General features: G+C 32.0%; 1 protein-coding gene across 3 annotated transcripts in view; it reads left to right on the forward strand.

Moving 5' to 3' along the window:
* LOC114330136 (LIM and senescent cell antigen-like-containing domain protein 1) overlaps positions 1-19,487 on the forward strand; it is a 48,316-nt gene that overhangs the window by 17,629 nt on the left and 11,200 nt on the right. For all 3 annotated transcript variants that reach the window (XM_028279453.2, XM_028279451.2, XM_028279450.2), the window contains 6 exons: positions 4,072-4,185; positions 4,764-4,896; positions 7,835-8,007; positions 8,203-8,308; positions 15,257-15,409; positions 15,470-15,611. In XM_028279453.2, the coding sequence (XP_028135254.1) occupies positions 4,082-4,185; positions 4,764-4,896; positions 7,835-8,007; positions 8,203-8,308; positions 15,257-15,409; positions 15,470-15,611 (811 nt within the window). In that variant the 5' untranslated portion in view covers positions 4,072-4,081. The remainder of the gene's footprint in view (positions 1-4,071; positions 4,186-4,763; positions 4,897-7,834; positions 8,008-8,202; positions 8,309-15,256; positions 15,410-15,469; positions 15,612-19,487) is intronic.

The following is a 19,487-nucleotide window of genomic DNA, read 5'->3' on the forward strand; positions in this document are numbered from 1 at the left end:
CTTACTGTAGGTCTACAATAACTAAAAAAGTAATCAACTACCTGGATCTTTGAGTGTCCCTAGAAACTCCTTATTACCCTGGACTAAATTGATGAAATCCAAATATGTGTTTCAAGAAAAACAAAAATTAGAATCCACAAAACAGTTGTGGGCTTACAACCTACAACTACATAATGCATGCGAAACATGGTTGCTTAAAAAATAAGAAATAAACCTTTTAGAAAGATAGAAGAGGAAAATACAATGAACAATATATGGAGGTATGAAAATAGATGGCCAGTGGAGAAGAAAAGATAATAAAGAACCAAAAATATCAAGGGTAATTAAAGCACAGAGAATACAGTATTTAAGACACATTGAAAGAATGGGAAAGGAAAGAGTACCGAAAGAGGTACTATCTCGAAAGCCAATACAAAAGAGACGAAAAGGTCTACCAAGAAAGAGATGAAAGGACAGTGTACCTATATGAGATTTGCAAAAAGTAATATTGAGAATTAGAAAAAAAGCGTTAAACAACTAATGGAAGGAAGTGGTTAAGAGATGTATGGAAAGACTATAAGAAAAAATATTAAATGTAAATAGTAATATGTGAATGGAAAATTAAACTTTCCGATTAAATATTAAAAATTATGTTTAATAAATAATTTTGTAAAAATTGTTCATTTATTTTGCATAGAAAGTTCTCTTTGATGATTCACTTGTAACATGAGTACAAAAGAAATGTAGGTATCACCTTAAAAACCGTTTTGTGATTAGTCATGACTTATTCATGTTTTAACCTAATATTTAATATATTTTCTAATAATTGTACATTTGTTTATGCAAAAAATGCAAATAATACTCCGTTATTGTCAGATAATAAATGCTTATCATTGTTTTTGTCATAATTTGCGTAATCACGGTCGGAATAACATATATTATTATTCTTATCGTTATGAATTATGGCCGATATGTATTTCACTTCATATAAGTAGTTTTTGTCTATTTTTTTTTTACTTTGCTTCATTATTCTTAAGGATATTTTACGGTTAATTGTCATATAGAGATAGTATACACGCTTTAACACGTTCACTGCCTCGTTGTCACTGATGCTGCCTATGCAGGTCTCATTGGTCCGATAGGGTCAACATATATTTTGCTTTGCCATGCTATGTTGGTCCCATGAGATCAACTCGTTTTTTAATAGCTGCTGGGCTGTTGTAGCATATTTAACTACATACTAGCAATTTTGTCCGTCCCCATGCTGGGCAAACGGGAATGACTGGCAAAATTGCTAGTAGTCCAATCATTTACCACGTATAGTCGCTCCACTTAATTTATTTGACCATATACCCGATCTTTGTCTTTGGCAGATTTAGTGAATACAGTAACACTCATATTCAAAAACGACCTCTTTAAAACCTTAACAAATTATTATGATCTTAAATAATATTTTTATTGATAGACAAATTTTGATAATTTTTCTCATAATAAGAAAAAAATATCCCAGAATAGTTCACATTATTCATATATTCTCAACGTTCAAATAAGTGTCCGTCCAAATAAATTGATTAAGGGTAAGCACTGGATTACTTAAAGGGTTGTACACCAACTAAGGTCCAAAATTGAGCTTTTATTCTAGATTAGATTTACGATTGTAGAAATGGAGTAATATGGTCTAGGTCTAGAAGCTATATGCCGCATATACAATTTCTTAAATTTTTATCAGAAAAATCGGATCAGAACATGATCCTTTTAAAAACGATATAAACAATATAGATATTAGGTACAAGGAGGGTTCTGGCTTAAAAAAACGGCGCGTGACACTTAATGAGTGCCGGACTGAGTGAATACTTCTTATAATCGTTGGGCTGAAACGTTCGTAGGCTAACATAAAAAGAAGTTTTTTTTTTGATAAAATTTGATTTTATTATTCAATATAGTTATCTTTGATGGCGATACAACGATTTATAGCGGTCATACAACTTTTCAATACCTACCATTTTTATAATACAATTTGTCTCTAGCCTCAGTTTCTCGGCGATTTACTCTTCATTAGTGCTAAATTTCTTTCCAGCGAGCATTCTCTTGAGGTCAGCAAACAGGTGGTAGTTTCCGGAAGCCATATCTGATGAATATGATGACTGCGGTAGCAACTAGAAGCCCAATTCATGAAATCTGGCCATCGTTTTCATTGATTTGTGACTCGGTACGTTGGCTTGATGAAATAGCACTTTCTTTTTCTTCAAATGAGACCGTTTTTAGCGATTTCGTCCTTCAAACGCTCCAATATCGCAATGTAATAGTCGCTGTTAATGGTTTTCTCTTTTCAAGATTACTGATGCATTCCAAAATACTGATGCCATAACCCTGCCAGCCGACTGTTGCGTCTTTCCACGCTTTGCAGTCGGTTCGTCAAGCGCAATCCACTTGGCAGGCTGTCTGAACTCCGGTGTGAAATGATTTAGCCATGTTTCATTCATTGTATTGTCCTTTTCATGATCATTTTTCAGTGCGTAACAAATGATAGGAAAAAGGGTAAGTCCGTGATAATACACATTTATGACATTTATTCTAACATGACATTTTAGTTAAATCTGAGAGTTGTCACATTTTATTTTCAATTTGGATTAAAAACAAATCAAATGTGTTTCTTGCATTTATAGAATAACTAGAAAAAATGTTATAAAAATGTCACCGACGAAATGTAATCACCGACGTGCCTTTTTTTCTGTCACATACAATTTAATGCGTTAGAAAGAAATCGAAAAACTGTGACCCACTGAAAGATGATCATGAGAAATACTGTAATATTATATCGACGCAAAAATTCTGTCTTATTACGATTGAAAAGCTTCAAACACTTCTCAGAATCATCAATTCGTTGTTGTTTTTGATGGATTGTGAGCTCTCGCAGCACCCACTTTGCACAGAGCTTTTGCATGGCCAAATATTCATGCACAATACAGCACGTTCCTTTGATATCCCTAGAGTCTCAGCTATCTCAAACAACTTCACTTTACCGTCATCCATAATTCTGTGCTCTGTGCGTAAAGAGTGTTTAGTCCTAAAACACAGTTCTGAGATAAACGCGTTTAAAGTTTGCAACGTCCCGTGGTGCACTTAATAACTTATTAGTGTACAGTGTGTTAAGTCCCAAAATTGTGGGACCTAACACACTGAGTCTTCCTGTTTCTTAAATAATCATGCGTCTAAGTTCAGAACTTAACACGCTTTACACATATGGTTTTTCATTAATATCTCAGTTTAGAAATGGAATTGGACTTGACAAATTATACACACATGTAGATATCAAATTCTAACATACAGATAGTGCATTTTCTAATTTCGACCATTTTTGGACTTAACTTGCTTTACGTACAGAGCACAGAATTATTTTGTGGACTTTTTTTTTATGTTTTCGTCGGTAACAGCCTCTTTGGGGCGTCCACTGCGTGCATCGTCCTCGGTGCTCATTTTGCCTTCTTTAAACTGTGGAAACCACTTCTCCACGGTTGATTTTCCTGGTACAGAGTCCGAATAATGTTTATCAAGCCAAGTTTTGGCTTCAACAGTATTTTTTTCGCCAAAAATCAATACTTTATGAAGACACGAAGTTCCTTTTTATCCATTTTTTTTAACTAACACAAGTTGCTTCACCTAAAATGCTATATCTCATAAACTAATAGTTCGACAGCCGTCAAATTTATACACGCATCTCTTGAAGGTTAGGGCTGACTAAAAATCGTATGGATTTAATACCAGTAGTGCCATCTATGTGTCAGCCTACGAACTTTTCATCCCACCTGTTAGTGCGTTATTACTATAATATAGTATATGTAGGTTAATGAAATTTTATGTTTACTTATAACTGAATGTTTAATATTTTTGGGAATTAATGGAATTAATATGGAGTTAATATAATTCTTTAAACAGGATAGCAGCATGACAAACAGATTGTCCCTTAAACGTAACTTCAAAAATGGACTTAAAAAAATTATTATCTAGATTTAGGAACTTGTAAATTCAGTAATAGTTTCATCAGTTTATATAACAATATTTTCTATTAACATTGCCTTATATAATTTTTAGGCTTACCAACATGTCGAGGGACAACATGATATGTTCCAAATGTGGAGATGGTTTTGAACCCGAAGAAAAAATCGTCAATTCTACGGGCCAGTTGTGGCATCAGCATTGTTTTGTGTAAGTATATTTCATTCTTTTGTTGTTAGGCGTCGAAAATGATGTAAAGAAAAAAGAAATACATTCTAGAGAAATGATCTAGTTGACTATCATCATCAGCTGTTTTAAGTCCACTGCTGAACAAAGGCTTGCTATAAATAAGTCCATTGCATCCGATCTTGAGTATCCTGAATCCTGTTGTGCTGGACACGCTTGATGCCGTCCGGCCACCTTGTTCGAGGACGTCTAGGTTTCCATTCTAAAATTTTCATGGTCCATCTTCCATCTTTGAACCTAGCAACATGTCCCGCCCTGTTTCATTTCAGCGTTGTAATTCTTTTAACTGCGTCAGTAACACCAGTTTTTCTACTATTTTATTTGAAACTCTGTCCCTGGGGCATATATGCAACATTTACCTCACCATTGCTTTCTGTGCCACTTGTGTTAGAACTGGGAGTACACATTGATCCAAGACCTTCCTTTTCGTTTATGTCAAAGGAAAAAATACCACAATTATATCCTCGATTCTGCATACTTTGTTAGTTAAACACTGGTTTTCTTCGTCTATTATATCGGAAATAAATTTGTTAATTTTTTAGGTGCGCCCAGTGCTTCCGTCAGTTTGCAGATGGCGTCTTTTACGAATTCGATGGTCGCAAATACTGTGAGCATGACTTCCAAGTGCTCTTTGCGCCGTGCTGCAACCAATGTGGAGAGTTTATAATTGGGAGGGTAAGTTCTCAATTGATTAATTTTGAAAGATACAAACAAATCTCATACTTAATGTTAATAAGGCTTTGAAAACACTATTTTTATAGTACATTCTTTCACGGTTTTTGCTCTAAATTTTAAAAAACCGATTGAATTGACATAAAATTTGGCATACGCTTAGCTTACATGTCAAAGAAAAAAGTGATATTATGCCGATGTGTGCTTTTGCCCAGGGGGTGAGTTTCACCCCCTCTTGGGGGTGAAAAAATATACGTCCAAAATAAGTCCGGAAATGGATAAACTGACTAATTTTAAGTAACTTTTGCTCTATAGCACTTTTTCGCCAAGTCAACACTTTTCCGAGTTATTTTAGAGTGAATATGTTCATTTTTCAACAAAATAACCACATTTTTAGACGGTTTTTCGCAAATAACTCAAAAACTAAGTATTTTGCCGAAAAAAACGTTCTTTGCAAAAATATAGCCTGTAAAAAAGTAAAAAAAAAATGGTGTACGCGTGAAGTCTCTGGACCTCGTAGAACCAGAGTTATAGCCAATGAAAAATAGGTTCATATTCGCCAAATTTCAAATAGAATATTTCGACGTGAAATATCCAAAAAATTAAGCACTTTTTGGGAAAAACCCATAACTTTTTTAAAGTGTTTAAAAAAAGCAAAAAGCTAAAAAGTTTCTAGCATCAAATTTAAGCAAGTTACGCTCAAAATAAAGTTGGTCCCTTTTGTTTTGGCAAAAAAAAAATAGGGAAGACCATCCCCTAATTAGCAACTTATATGAAATTAGTCGTTACCGCCCCACAAATTATTTTAGTTATGTTGTGTTTATATGATCTGTAAGTTTCATCGATTCAAAGTGCTTATTTTTGAAAAAATTTGGTTTCAAAGTAAAATTTTCAAAAATTTTAATTTTGAAAAATATGCTTTTTTTTTAAATAACTTAAAAATTGTTAGAGATACCAAAAATCTCAAAAAACAAAAAAAAAGTCAGCATTGCTTTTCTGAATATCCTGTATTCTTTTGCTTTTCTGTAAGACAAAAATTGATTAAGATTTGGTGTTTCTAAATTTGCATACATTCTTGATCAGTGACTCGTTCAACCCCTTTTAACTACAGCCCTTTCAAAAATAGACGTTGAACCGATGAAACTTACAGATCATATAAACAATACATATACGAGTCAAGAAACTTGTGAAGTCGTAACGGTTAAGTTCATTTGAGATACTAATTAGGTGATTTTCCCGATTTTTTTACCAAAAAAAGCGTAACTTGTTTAATTTTGATGCTAGAAATTTTTTTTATAAAACAAAAATGAAGCTTTTTTTAAACATTTTAAATAAGTTGTAATGAGTTTTCCTTGAAATGTGCTTCATTTTTGGTTATTTCACGTTAAATTATTCCATTTGGAATTTGACGAATATGAACCTATTTTTCATCAGCTATAACTCTGCTTCTACTAGGTATAGAGACGTGATATATACACGATTTTTTAAAAAATTTTACAGGCTATATTTTTGCTAAGAATGTTTTTTTCGACAAAATACTTACTTTTTGAATTATTTGCGAAAAACTGTCTAAAAGCGTGGTTATTTTGTTGAAAAAATGAACATATTCACTGGCAAATAACTCGAAAAATATTGACTTAATGAAAAAACTCTATAGAACAAAAGTTACTTACAATTAGTGAGTTTATCCATTTCCGGACTTACTTTGGTCGTATATTTTTTAACCCCCAAGGGAGGGGGGTGAAAACCACCCCCAGTGTAAAAGCACACATCGGCACAATATCACTTTTTTTCATTGACTTGTTAGCTATGTGTATGCCAAATTTCATGTCAATCCAAGCGGTTCTTTATCATTTAGAGGTTTTGCAATATTTTACCGTTAAAGAACGTACTATTAATATATTTAATATTGTAATTAATTTCACTTCCTGATCTAGCCATTTGCCTGATATCTTCCTCAGGACACTAACGTTCTTTTTCTGGAGTAGTGATCAGTATGTTTCCTTAAGGGAGGGGGGTATGATTTGAAATAAACATTCAGTCCAATTCAAAGGATATTAAAAAAATTCAAGGAAAAATATTGAAAAATAAGCCAACGGTGGCAAATTTTTACAGACACCTCCAAAAATAATGGATTTTGTGGTGGACATCGAACTCATCATTGGATCATGTGAAACAAAATTTTTTTTGCAAAACAAAAAATTTCAAAAAAGATTTTATTAACTTGTGACTTATGAGTTTCTCAAGGTAACACCTGTAAAGTTTTTTTAGTTTTAATGATTTTTGAGTTTTTGGTATCACCAGAGAACAAGGACCACTTGTGGTCCCTTGTTCTCTGGTATCACTCAGAAGTCTAGATAACGAAATTTTTTGTAATAAAAGGGCAAAAATCAACATATTTAACAAAAAACAAGCATAAAACAAAAAATCTCTCGACTGTGTTACCTCACGAAATGTCTAAAGAAAATCTATACAAAATTTCAGGTGTATCGGAAAGTAGTTTTTGAATTACAATGTCCATCGCCTTTGAAAACAGAAAACAGCAGTTTTGCGAAAAACGCGTTTAAAATTTTGATACCTTTCATTTTCAATTTATTTTTTGTCCGTCAAATCGTAAAGTGATGCACACCGGAGTATGATATTGAATCTCGGAGTATGTAATTCACAAAAGAGATGGGGAACATGTGTTGAACGTTCCTCACTACGCTTAAGTGCGCTGCTGCCAAGCGAGTCGGAGATAGAGATATTCAACATGCTGTATTTCCGGTAATTTTGTTCTGATCAATCTGAAATATTTAGTTAGAGAGTATTCTTGAAGTTATGTACTTTCATTTAAAATAATAAAAATATCGGAAAATTTCAAATTCAAACCATACCCCCTCCCCTTAAACTAAAATCACGGTAGACATAGCAATAAATCAATTACATATAACATTTTTAGGTCATCAAAGCCATGAATGCCAGCTGGCATCCAAAATGCTTCAAGTGCGAAATGTGCTCCTTGGAGCTGGCTGATACAGGTTTCATCAAAAATGGAGGCAGAGCCTTATGTCACGAATGTAATGCTAAGGTTAAGGCTGGAGCATTAGGCAAATATATATGCAATAAGTGCCAGTAAGTATTTTTGAATATAAACCACAATTTAGATGTTTGGAAGATACATTTATTGCGTTAGAAAATGTGGCTACTGTGTATTCATTTCTTGGACTTCTAAAACCTGTGTAACATTTTTTATCTCAACTCATCATAAATTTGCACTCCATGTTTATCGGCACAAAATAAGAAACCAATTGTTTTGTTTACTTTTAGTGCTATTATCGATGATCAACCCTTGAAGTTTAGGGGTGAGGTGTACCATGCATATCACTTCAATTGTTCTGCATGTGGTGTTGAGCTGGACAGCAGCGCTAGAGAGGTAAGGCTACAACGATTTTAAAAATTGTCGAATTATGTACAGTCACAATCACTGAATAGTTTACACCCTTTAATTTTTTGAATTTTTACCTCGTTTAAACTTTTACGTCAAAGTGACGTTACCAGTGGCGGACCCAGAATAGGTTGATTAAAATTAAAAAATCAAAATAAAATAAATCTATTTTACAAAATTTAACAAAACTGAAAGTATAGAAAGGCATTTTTTAAAATAAAATTGAGTTAAAATTATTGAGTTTGGCAATTACTTTTGGTTTTGCGCGTGATATAAACGGCATTTTGGACGCTTTTTAACTTCTTATTTTATTTTTCAATACGCACTAAAATTTTTGACAAGCAATTTGACATTTAGTAAATCCGTACGACGCTGCGATTTTACAGTATTACAATATAAAAATAAAGGTGTAAACTATTCAGTGATTGTGACTGTACATAAAACAGTGTGTGACCTATTCTTCCTCTTTATAAATATTCTGCTTGTTCATTGGCGGATTGATACCTCTATGGAAGGTTGTCACTCCATCTTTTGCTCGGCCGATATTTCTTCTACCGATTGGTGATTTACCTCTTGTTATTTTGAGCACACGTGTCTCCCCCATTCTACTTATGTGGTTATTTCATTCTTTTTTCTATACAGGGTGTTTCATTAATAATTGTCCATATAGTAACTGGAGAAACCTTAGCACAAAATACGAAGATTTAACGTAAAACACTTAAATAAAATGTGGTTCCTTACTGAGTTACAGGGTGTTTTATCTAAAAATTTAAAAACTATTTTTGCTCAGCATTTTCAAACTGTTCAACGTATCCTTTTCATACTTGACAGGTAGTATAAGTACTGCACAAGCTACTAAATTATGTTAAACAAACGTTTCTGGCTATTACCAGAGGCGTACGACGGGGGAAAGTGAATGGTTGACCCTTTCCAAATTCTACGCCACTGGCGAAATTGCTATTTTAGTTCAATTTTTGGATTCTCCAATACTTTCTATGAAAATAATATACTCTTCATTCGTAACGATAAAGGCATTAGTTTTTGAGATCTTTGAAGTTAAAAATGAAACGACACGGTTATTTTGATTAATGTATTGTGTCGCTTCATTTTTAATTTCAAATATCTCGAAAACTAATCATTTTATGGTTACGAATAAAGAGTATATTATTTACATAAAAAGTATTGCAAAATCCAAAAATTACACTAAAATGGCAATTTCGTCAGTGGCGTAGAATTTGGGAAGGGTCAACCAGTCCCTATCCCCTGTCGTACGCCTCTGATTGTAGCTAGAAACGTTTATTTATCTTAATTTAGTAGGGTGCATAGTACCTACACTTTCTGCCAATTATGATAAGGATACGCCAAATAGTTTTAAAGTACTGGGTACAAATAATTTTTAAATTTTAATGATATGAATCATATATCATAAATTAAGAGGATCGGTACGTATTTTCGGCTGCAATGCTATTCAAATGGGGATTCATTTTTTTCGAATCCTGAGAAAACTAATAAATATTTTTGAAAAATTTAATCACAGAATGAAAGACTACGTTATTAGCGAGGGCCGAAAGTCCCTGAGAACTTCTATAATGTTTATTTTAATAAGTTACAGGGGTGAAAAACTAAGAGAAAATTTAGTGTGATTTTTAATTTCAAATATATCATTCAAAATAAACTTTTTATTTATTCTAAGGGACTTTCGGCCCTCGGTAATAATTTAGTCTTTCATTCTGCGTTTAAAATTTTCAAAAATATTTATTGGTTTTTTCAGGATTCGAAAAAAATAAACACAATGCCGTGGTAATATTTTCCAAATCTATCTTTTTCTTACAACGCACTCAGCCGAATATAATATTGTCAGCATATATTGTCAGTCAGACACTGACAATCAGTGACAATTTTAAATATTTTACATTGCATCGGGAATATGTTGAGTTATTGATTAAATATTATTGATAAATAGTGTATTTGATAAATAATTGATTTAAGACGTGAACTTAATAAAAAGTTATTTATTGTGTATTATTTGTGGAAGATCCAAGCAGAGAATACATCAGGATAATATATTCTGTGATCCAAGTATTTTGTTGTTAAAGATGTTCAAAATTGTAAGCGTTCCATAACAATATATTATTAAAAAATCACTTTAACACTTTTCCTCTTTTCTCGATTGAGTATTAGTCTTTGTTGTACAAATAAATTATTACAATCACTGAATACATAGTTAGTGAAAAAATTATCACATTTATTAACTGAATTAATAATTTGCAATTAAAAAATAACAGTTATCCAAGAACATTCAAAACCCATCTCTTTAAATTAATGATGACATTTTCAAGTAGAATGACATTCTAGTAATGTTTACATATCCATACCAGTGTGAATTTTACTACACGTAATTTGCCGTGTAAAGACAGAAAAAGTAGGGATACACGTAAAATATTTGCGAATTATGTACCCATAGCCTTAATCAAAATAACTGTGCCGTTTCATATTTAACTTCAAATATCTCGAAAACGAATGCCTTTATCGTTACCAATGAAGAGTATATTATTTACTTAGAAAGTATTGGAGAATCTAAAAATAGCACTAAAATAGTAATTCCTCCAGTGGCGTAGAATTTGAGAAGGGTCAACCATTCACCATCCCCTGTCGTACGCCTCTGGTAGTAGCTAGAAACATTTGTTTATCATAATTTAGTAGGGTGTCTAGTAGTCGCACTTTCTGGCAAGTATGAAAAGGATACGTTGAATAGTTTTAAAATGCTGAGCAAAAATAGTTTTTAAATTTTTAGATAAAACACCCTGTAACTCAGTAAGGAACCACATTTTATTTAAGTGTTTTAGGTTAAATCTTCGTATTTTGTGCTAAGGTTTCTCCAGTTACTATATGGACAATTATTAGTGAAACACCCTGTATAGTGTCCATTCATTTATACACTGTATGTTACGTTTGCTTCTAATGTCTTCACTCCTCTTTCGATCTCTCAGCGTATTTCCTGTAATTCTGCTCTGTATTAACTAGTTTTGATGGGAAATAAGCCACAATTTTAATAAAAACAGATTTTATTAACGTTTCGACGCCCAAATCGGGTGTCGTTGTCAAAATACAAAAAATAATGAATTAAACAAAAATGTTGATGCTTAGTAAAAAAATTCTTCTAACAATTTATTTAATCTGACTCATTTATATCGGCAATTCAGACATATATTATAAAGTAGAAGACTTTAAAATGATATTGCCAATATTTATGAGTTGCGTTCCTGGGACGACTTTACTGAAAGATAGTTCATTCGATTACATGAAATCAACCCCAACACAAGAATATCCGTCACAAAAAAATCATAACATGTGATCTGTCTTTAAAAAGACAACCACATGCAATGGTGACAGTAAAATTCTCGCGCTAGAGATTCCATAGTAAATCACGAGGTAAAACCAGGAAAAATACCTCGTGATACTATCCCGACATCCTAAGTATTAGGTCTTACTTTAGTTTACTCTCAAAACTAATACCAAATTCTGACATATGTTATTTTAAATTATAAATAATATTAATACATAGATACATAAACAATACTAAAATATAAAATATGTACTAACTCCATATGTTATTTACTTACTACTGCATTGTACCGAGGAATTTGCGACACAATTGGTTTCATTTAGCATAATTAATGCATATACTACTATGAACATACTATCTGTTTCTTTCAGGACTATACTTGAATCTCTCCACTGAACTCTATGTTCATTATCCCATGCGTGTTGACATATTGGGGATCTATCAAATTCTCTATTTTTAATATAAAACTGATGTTCACTTATTCTAACGTTTAATGGTCTTGATGTTTCACATAAATAAAATTGTTCGCATTCACAAGGTATTTTATAAATACAATTCTTTGTTCTTTCTTGTTTACTGTTAGCTTTAGTTTTAGATAGAATATATCTCAACGTGTTTGTTGTTTTGAATGTTGTTGAAATGTTGAATTTATTTCCTACTGTTTTAAGTTTCTCGGATAGTCCTTTTATATTATATACAGCGTGTTTACTTAAGTTGGAAACATATGGGAAACTTTTTTATTATTAATTTTACGACAAAAAGTTATTCTTTATAAAAAGTTCTGCATGCTCCAAAACCTAAGATTCAATCATGAGATATCAAATTTTCTCAATATTATACGAGGTATGTCAAAAAATATGAATTTCGGTCAAGGGTAAAGTACCTTTATTTCTCTCAATATCGAAAATTCTTATGATGAAAAGTTGTTTGGAATTAAAAACTAAGATCAAATATGCAATTACATGCTTCTAATTGAAAAAAAAAAATTTTTTCTCAAATTTATGGATACCTAACATCTTTTTTAATTATTACAAATATGATAACTCGTTTATTATTCATTTTACGAAAAAAAGTTATTCTTCATAAAAAGCTTTGCATGGTCTAAAATCTAAGACACAACATGATATATCAACTTTTATTAATTTTATACGAGGTGTGTCAAAAAATATGAAATTCGCTCAAGATTATAATACCTTTATATTTCACAATATTTCAATTAGAGGGATGTAATTGCATATTGAAACATAGTTTTTAATTCTAAACAACTTTTTTAATAACCATTTTCAATATTGTGAAAAATAAAGGTACTTTACTCTTGAGTGAAATTCATATTTTTTGACATACCTCGTATAAAATTAATAAAATGTTATATCTGATGGTTGTTTCTTCGGTCTTAGGACATACAGAGCTTTTTATGAAGAATACCTTTTTTTCGTAAAAGTAATAATAAAAGAGTTATCATATGTGTAATAAATAAAAACGAAGTTAGTATCAATAAATTTGAGAAAAATTTGGAAAATATTTTTTTCCAATTAGAAGCATGTCATTGCATATTTGATTTTAGTTTTTATTTCCAAACAACTTTTCATAATAAGAATTTTCGATATTGAGAGAAATAAAGGTACTTTACTCTTGAACGAAGTTCATATTTTTTGACATACCTCGTATAATATTGACAAAATTTGATATCTGATGATTGAATCTTAGGTGTTAGAGCATGAAGAACTTTTTATAAAGAATAACTTTTTTTCGTAAAATGAATAACAAAAAAGTTTCCCATATGTTTCCAACTTAAGTAGACACGCTGTATATGGTATTGATATTTTCCTCGTATTATTTCTTGTGAATGCTATAGGATCCCGTTCCAAGTTGTTCTGTTCCATTCGATCCAATCTTGACAATTCCTTATTTATAAACGATAAAGGATAACCATTTTTTAATAAAACAGAGCTTAACAATTGTTTTTCTTCTAAGAATGAATTTTCGTTAGAACAAGTAATTTTGGCTCTATCATATAAGGATTTAATGATTCCCTTTTTAACGTTGATGTTGTGATTTGATTTGTAATTGAGATATCTGTTGGTGTGTTCTATACACTTGAGTCTCATATCTAGTATCCTTCTTTGAGACTAAAATATCGAGGAAAGGTAGGGTGTTATTATATTCCTTTTCCATTGTAAATTTTATTGTCTCTTCTTGATCGTTTATAATATTTAGGAATGTATCCAACAATTCTGATCTATGAGGCCATATTTTGTGGCGGATATTCTTGAGTTGGGGTTGATTTCATGTAATCGAATGAACTATCTTTCAACAAAGTCGTCCCAGGAACGCAACTCATAAATATTGGCAATATCATTTTAAAGTCTTCTACTTTAAAATGTATAATATATGTCTGAATTGCCGGTATAAATGAGTCAGATTAAATAAATTATTAGAAGAATTGTTTTACTAAGCAACAACATTTTTGTTTAATTTATTAATATTTTTTGTATTTTGACAACGACACCCGATGTGGGCGTCGAAACTTTAATAAAATCATTTTTTTAGTAAAATTGTAGCTTATTTCCCATCAAAACTAGTTAATTGCAAAAATGCCACAAGAAAATAGCTTCAGAACAACATTCTGCTCATTACTCTCATTTCTGCCGTTTCTTCTAGTAATATATGTATTGTCGCTGTATCGGGTCTTGTTTCTGATGCATATTGTGGCATTATTGGCCTTATACTGGCTTTATAAATTTTTGACTTCATCCCAGAGTTAATATATCGGTTTCGCCAACTAGTGTTATTAAGGTATTTCACCAGACTATTTGCTTTTTTACTTAATTTCTACTCTTTGTCCACGTCTCCGTAGCTGGACAGGATAATTCCAAAATATTTTATTGCCATTGCTTGTTCAATACTGATGCCATCATTTTCTATTTTACATCTGATTGGTCCTTTACTGATTACTATTCATTTAGTTTGCTGAGATGGAATTGTCATATTGAATTCTTTTGCTCTTATCTTAAAATTGTGGACTAATCTCTGCAGACTATCTTCATCTTGGGCTATCAGTATTTTATCATCTGCGTAACAGAGTATTTTTTAAATAAAAATAAAAATGTATACCATTTTTATTCAGTTGCAATGCGAAGGCAAAACAATCTTACTTTTCAATTAGAATACGGAGTGCAATCCAGCTCTCTGAATCGCGATTTTCGATTCTTATTGGAATCTCATCGGAGAGAGCGCAGGCTTGTTCTCCATATCCTAACTGACCAGCACCGAGAGCTTTTCCCACACATTGCAACTGAAACAAATAGGGTAGGTGACTAGCGTCATCTGGCAGTTGAAAGATGAAGTTTTTCAATCCTAATAGCAACATTAATAATATTGAAAATATTAAAAATATTACTAAAAGATTTTTAAATTGAAAAACTTATTGGTACACTTTCCTGGTGACACCTCTAAGGCTTCTACAATTTGCAAGCCAAATGGATGCTGCAGTGAAGACAAAGAGTATTTTTACTTCTTTGTTTTCCATTCTATACGGGTTATATTCGAGCTCAGAGCTGCAACTCGGTTCATCTTTTGTACATTTTTAGGTTAGAAACAGATCTGGATTTGCTAAGAACGAAATGAACGAGCTTTATTGCTTGAGATGCCACGACAAGATGGGTATTCCAATCTGCGGAGCATGCAGAAGACCTATCGAAGAACGTGTTGTTACTGCTCTTGGAAAACATTGGCATGTTGAGGTATAACTCAATATTCTGAATAAAGTCATTTTTAAGTTTAATATTATTTTTTATTTGTAGCATTTTGTTTGTGCTAAATGCGAGAAACCGTTCTTTGGACATCGTCATTATGAGAAGAAAGGTTTGGCTTATTGTGAAACTCACTACCATCAACTGTTTGGGAATTTGTGCCATGTATGTAATCAGGTTATCGCTGGAGATGGTAAGTAAATTCCTATTAAAAATTGTTGTTTTTAATATTAATATTTATTTGAAATTATATTAATAACTTACAAATCTTCTTTATCGCCACAACAAATTTTAAGGTCTTCATGAAAGAGCTCAAGATTTAGAAAACTTGAGTGGATATTATCAAACTTTTAAGATCGATAACTTCTTCATGTGTTATCTCCGCGACGGAGGTCGGCAATCATTATAGCTATTCGAAATTTAGAGACGACTGCTCTGAAAATTTTATTTGATGTACATTCATACCATTCTCTTAGGTTGCACAGTCACGCGCCCCATGGTTCTTTTTTCTTGAATATTTCCCTGCATCAGTTGGTGCAAGTTGTATCATCTCTCTCCACGTGTAATATGTCCGAAATATTCCAATTTTCTTGTTTTGATTGTATTGAAGATTTCCATTCCTTTATTTATCTTTTTCAGAACTTCTTTCTTTGTTTGTGACGTGTTCTGTTCACAATATTTTCAAAATTCTTCTATATATCCACAACTCGAATAATTCCATTTTTTTCATTGATGCCGCATTCAAGGTGGAAGAAACAATCATGAAAAATGAACACCAGTGCATGGCATTTGCTGATGATTTAACGATCTAAGAAGAGTGGTTAAGAAAATTATTGAAGAAACACAGAAGTTTGGATTGGAGTTAAATGAAGACAAAACCAAATATATGATTATGGAGGAACAGAAGAAGATTTTAGTGTGAAGTCTGTAAAAGTGGAAAAAACTATAGTTTTAAAAGTGTGAACAATTTTAAATACCTGGGTGTAGTACTCGATGAAAATGGAAAAGAGAAATGGGTGCTCGATGCCAGAATAGCAAAAGAGAATAAGAAATTAGGCAGTTTAAGAGCCCTAAAAATTCAACAACGAATTAATGGCTTTGTAGAAAGAATGCCTAAACTAGTTATGACCAGAAAAGTTATCGGTCCTAGAACGAGGTGGATTAATAAAGTGGAGGAAGACCTTAAACAGGTGAAGGTGACGGACTGAAAAAGTAAAGCACAAAACAGAAGTGAATGAATAAATATTGTTCATCAGGTGCTTCAGAGTAATTAAGAATTTTTGTATATACAGTAGACTCGCGATTATCCGAGGTAATTGGGACTGTGACTACCTCGGATACGGAAGAACTCTGTTAACACTGAGCTTCGTTATATTGATAGAAAAACACGTAAATGACCATAACTGTGGACATTTTAATGACAAAACTGATACAGTACTGTCTATAAAAGATAAAAACATTTGCCTTATCAACATTACTGTTTAAAAAGTCTGATTGATTTTTGCGTAAGCTTCATTCCTCTTTTTGAGGCGACGATGTTGCGCCAAGGTTGAAAGTTGTAACTCACCAGTTATGACTTTTGCGTCGGTTAACCGAGGGGCTCGGATAACCTAGACTCGGATAATCGCGAGTCTACTGTACTTAAGTTTTGGTTTTGATAAAAATAATTGTAATTAGTTTATCTAGACACATTCTTTCGACAAACTTTGATATCGGTTCGGATTCCGTAATGATCTTGAAACTAGTGAGGACTGTTCTATTACAGCAGTACACGGGTCAACAAAAAACGATGCAAATAAGTTCTGCAAAAACAGAACTTAAAAAATCAGCAGTGTTCAAGTAAAAAATATTGTGTTCTGGGACCGCTGCTCTATAATTTATACTTAAGAAACGGTTTAATGTTGGCAATCTCCAAGGAATCTTATTTTCAGTATCTTGCAAAAGAAAAATAAATAATTTTTAATGGTATTACCAAATAATTTGATAGTAAATTTTATTGCCATTATTGTAACTTAAATAATTTTATTTAATAGATTCATCTCTGAATTCTCATTGGGATCTTGAATTTTGCTGTAAGGCAACAACAATATCTAATTCACGTTTATTATCATTAATATCAGGTTTGAAATTAATTTTGTAAGAATGAATTTAGCTCCCATGTATTACCTACAACTTTTTTATATTGACCCTTATCCACAGAATGTAAAGACTATTCCTATGTTTTAACCAATTGTTTGCTTGCTCCCTCAAATTTTATGATACGTAGTATTCTGTAATGTCAATTATAATAGTTATTTATGAAACAGTTCGTGAAGTATGCTTTTTGCGAACGCACGCGATGTTTAGAGCGTAAGTTCGCAAAAAGTACTTCACGCACAGTTTCATACAATATTTTATCTACTCTACCATAAACAAATAAAAAAAGCTGTAACTCTTCGTCACTGGAATTTATTTCTATTCTACAATTTTTAGAATTATGACATTTAAAAATTCTAACTTCTTTCAAACCACAAAACTGTCAAAACTTTTGTCGCAATTTATTGCTCATTATGTCATCACCATGACAACGCGAAAGTTAAGGATATTTGATTATATGAAAGTGTGTCAAAAACAGTGCGAAAAAGTAAGTCCCATTTAAAATACATTGTTACTTCACGCACTGCTATCTATAATGACAGTTTTCACAAACTAAAAACTTATACATAATATGATATAGAGTAGATAAAAACAAATTTCGATACTAGTATAGTATGAGGTACAGATACTGGATACTGCAGTTAATACTCGACGGAAAGATCAAGGGAAAAAGAGCAATTGGTAGGAAGAAATATTCATTGCTCCGAAATCTTCGTCAATGGACTGGCTTGTCAGCAGATAAATTGTTACATATCGAGAAAGATATCGGCAAATTGTCATGGAAGCTACCCACGCCTAAAATTGGAACACAGTAACTACTCAAAGAAGAAGAAAATACATAGTATAAGGTTGCGAGCTCTATCTGAAATTTATGTCAATGGATTTTGCTTCAGTTAGAACAAGGTTTTGTATTTTAAAAGATTTTGATTAACCTACCAGATTTTTACAAAAATTACTCATTCTTACACCTGTTTCGTTGGCATAAAATTTGTTTCATGACATTTTTGGTGGAACATTTACACTCTCAAGTATTATGTTTATAATATGGGATTAAGCTACAATTATTGGTGTAATGAAAATTACATTTTTAATTAACTAATGTTTGATGTTTCGATTTCCGCTCCGGAAGTCGTTCTGAAAAAAGATTATTTTAAAAATTCTGGGAAGATTGTATAACCTAGATTTATTAGGTTATGTCACAGGCTGTAGCATAGATATATAATACTCTAGATTGCGCCCTGCGATCTTAAAATGAGTGACGGTTGCGACAGAGATAAATGAGCCTATTTGGTCGGTAGTCTCTTTTTAATTTAAGGGGAATATCGACGACGTGACTATCCCACTTTATCGAGTAATATGTGTTGACAGTTGGAGCGGGTGGTGACGAGAAATGGTCTTTGGTCTTCGGACGTGGATAATCGTGGTTCGAATCCCATACCAACTTTACCTTTTTTATTTTTATTTAATGAATATTGCGTTTATTAGATATTTTTACTTCTGAAAAATGGACCTAAGTAAATCTAGCAGATAATAAATGTAGTACCTATGTATAGTAAGTTAATATTGGAATACATAATTTGTGAACTGCATAGTAAAATAAAAGTCATTCGTTATTAATATAAATCGTCCTTATTCGAATGATGTGAATAATATTTGTTTTGCTTCTACTTTTTTAAAAAATTGTAACAATAGTTTCATAAATAAAAATAATGTCTAATTACTTATAATTGAATCGGTCATTTTTTCAAAAACAGCAAAGTCCACAATTTTGAGAAACTAACTTTTTGAGAGGAATAGACTCCTTTAAGATAAACGTTGTGTGCAAAACGACACCAGTCCAGTAAAAACATTAGGAACAAAACTACAATATAACTCTGAATTTTGATGTCATCCATTTCATCCATCTTTCGACTATATAGTTAAGTTTTCTTTG

This window comes from Diabrotica virgifera, chromosome 2, assembly GCF_917563875.1.
Source record: "Diabrotica virgifera virgifera chromosome 2, PGI_DIABVI_V3a".
NCBI classification, from domain to species: domain Eukaryota; kingdom Metazoa; phylum Arthropoda; class Insecta; order Coleoptera; family Chrysomelidae; genus Diabrotica; species Diabrotica virgifera.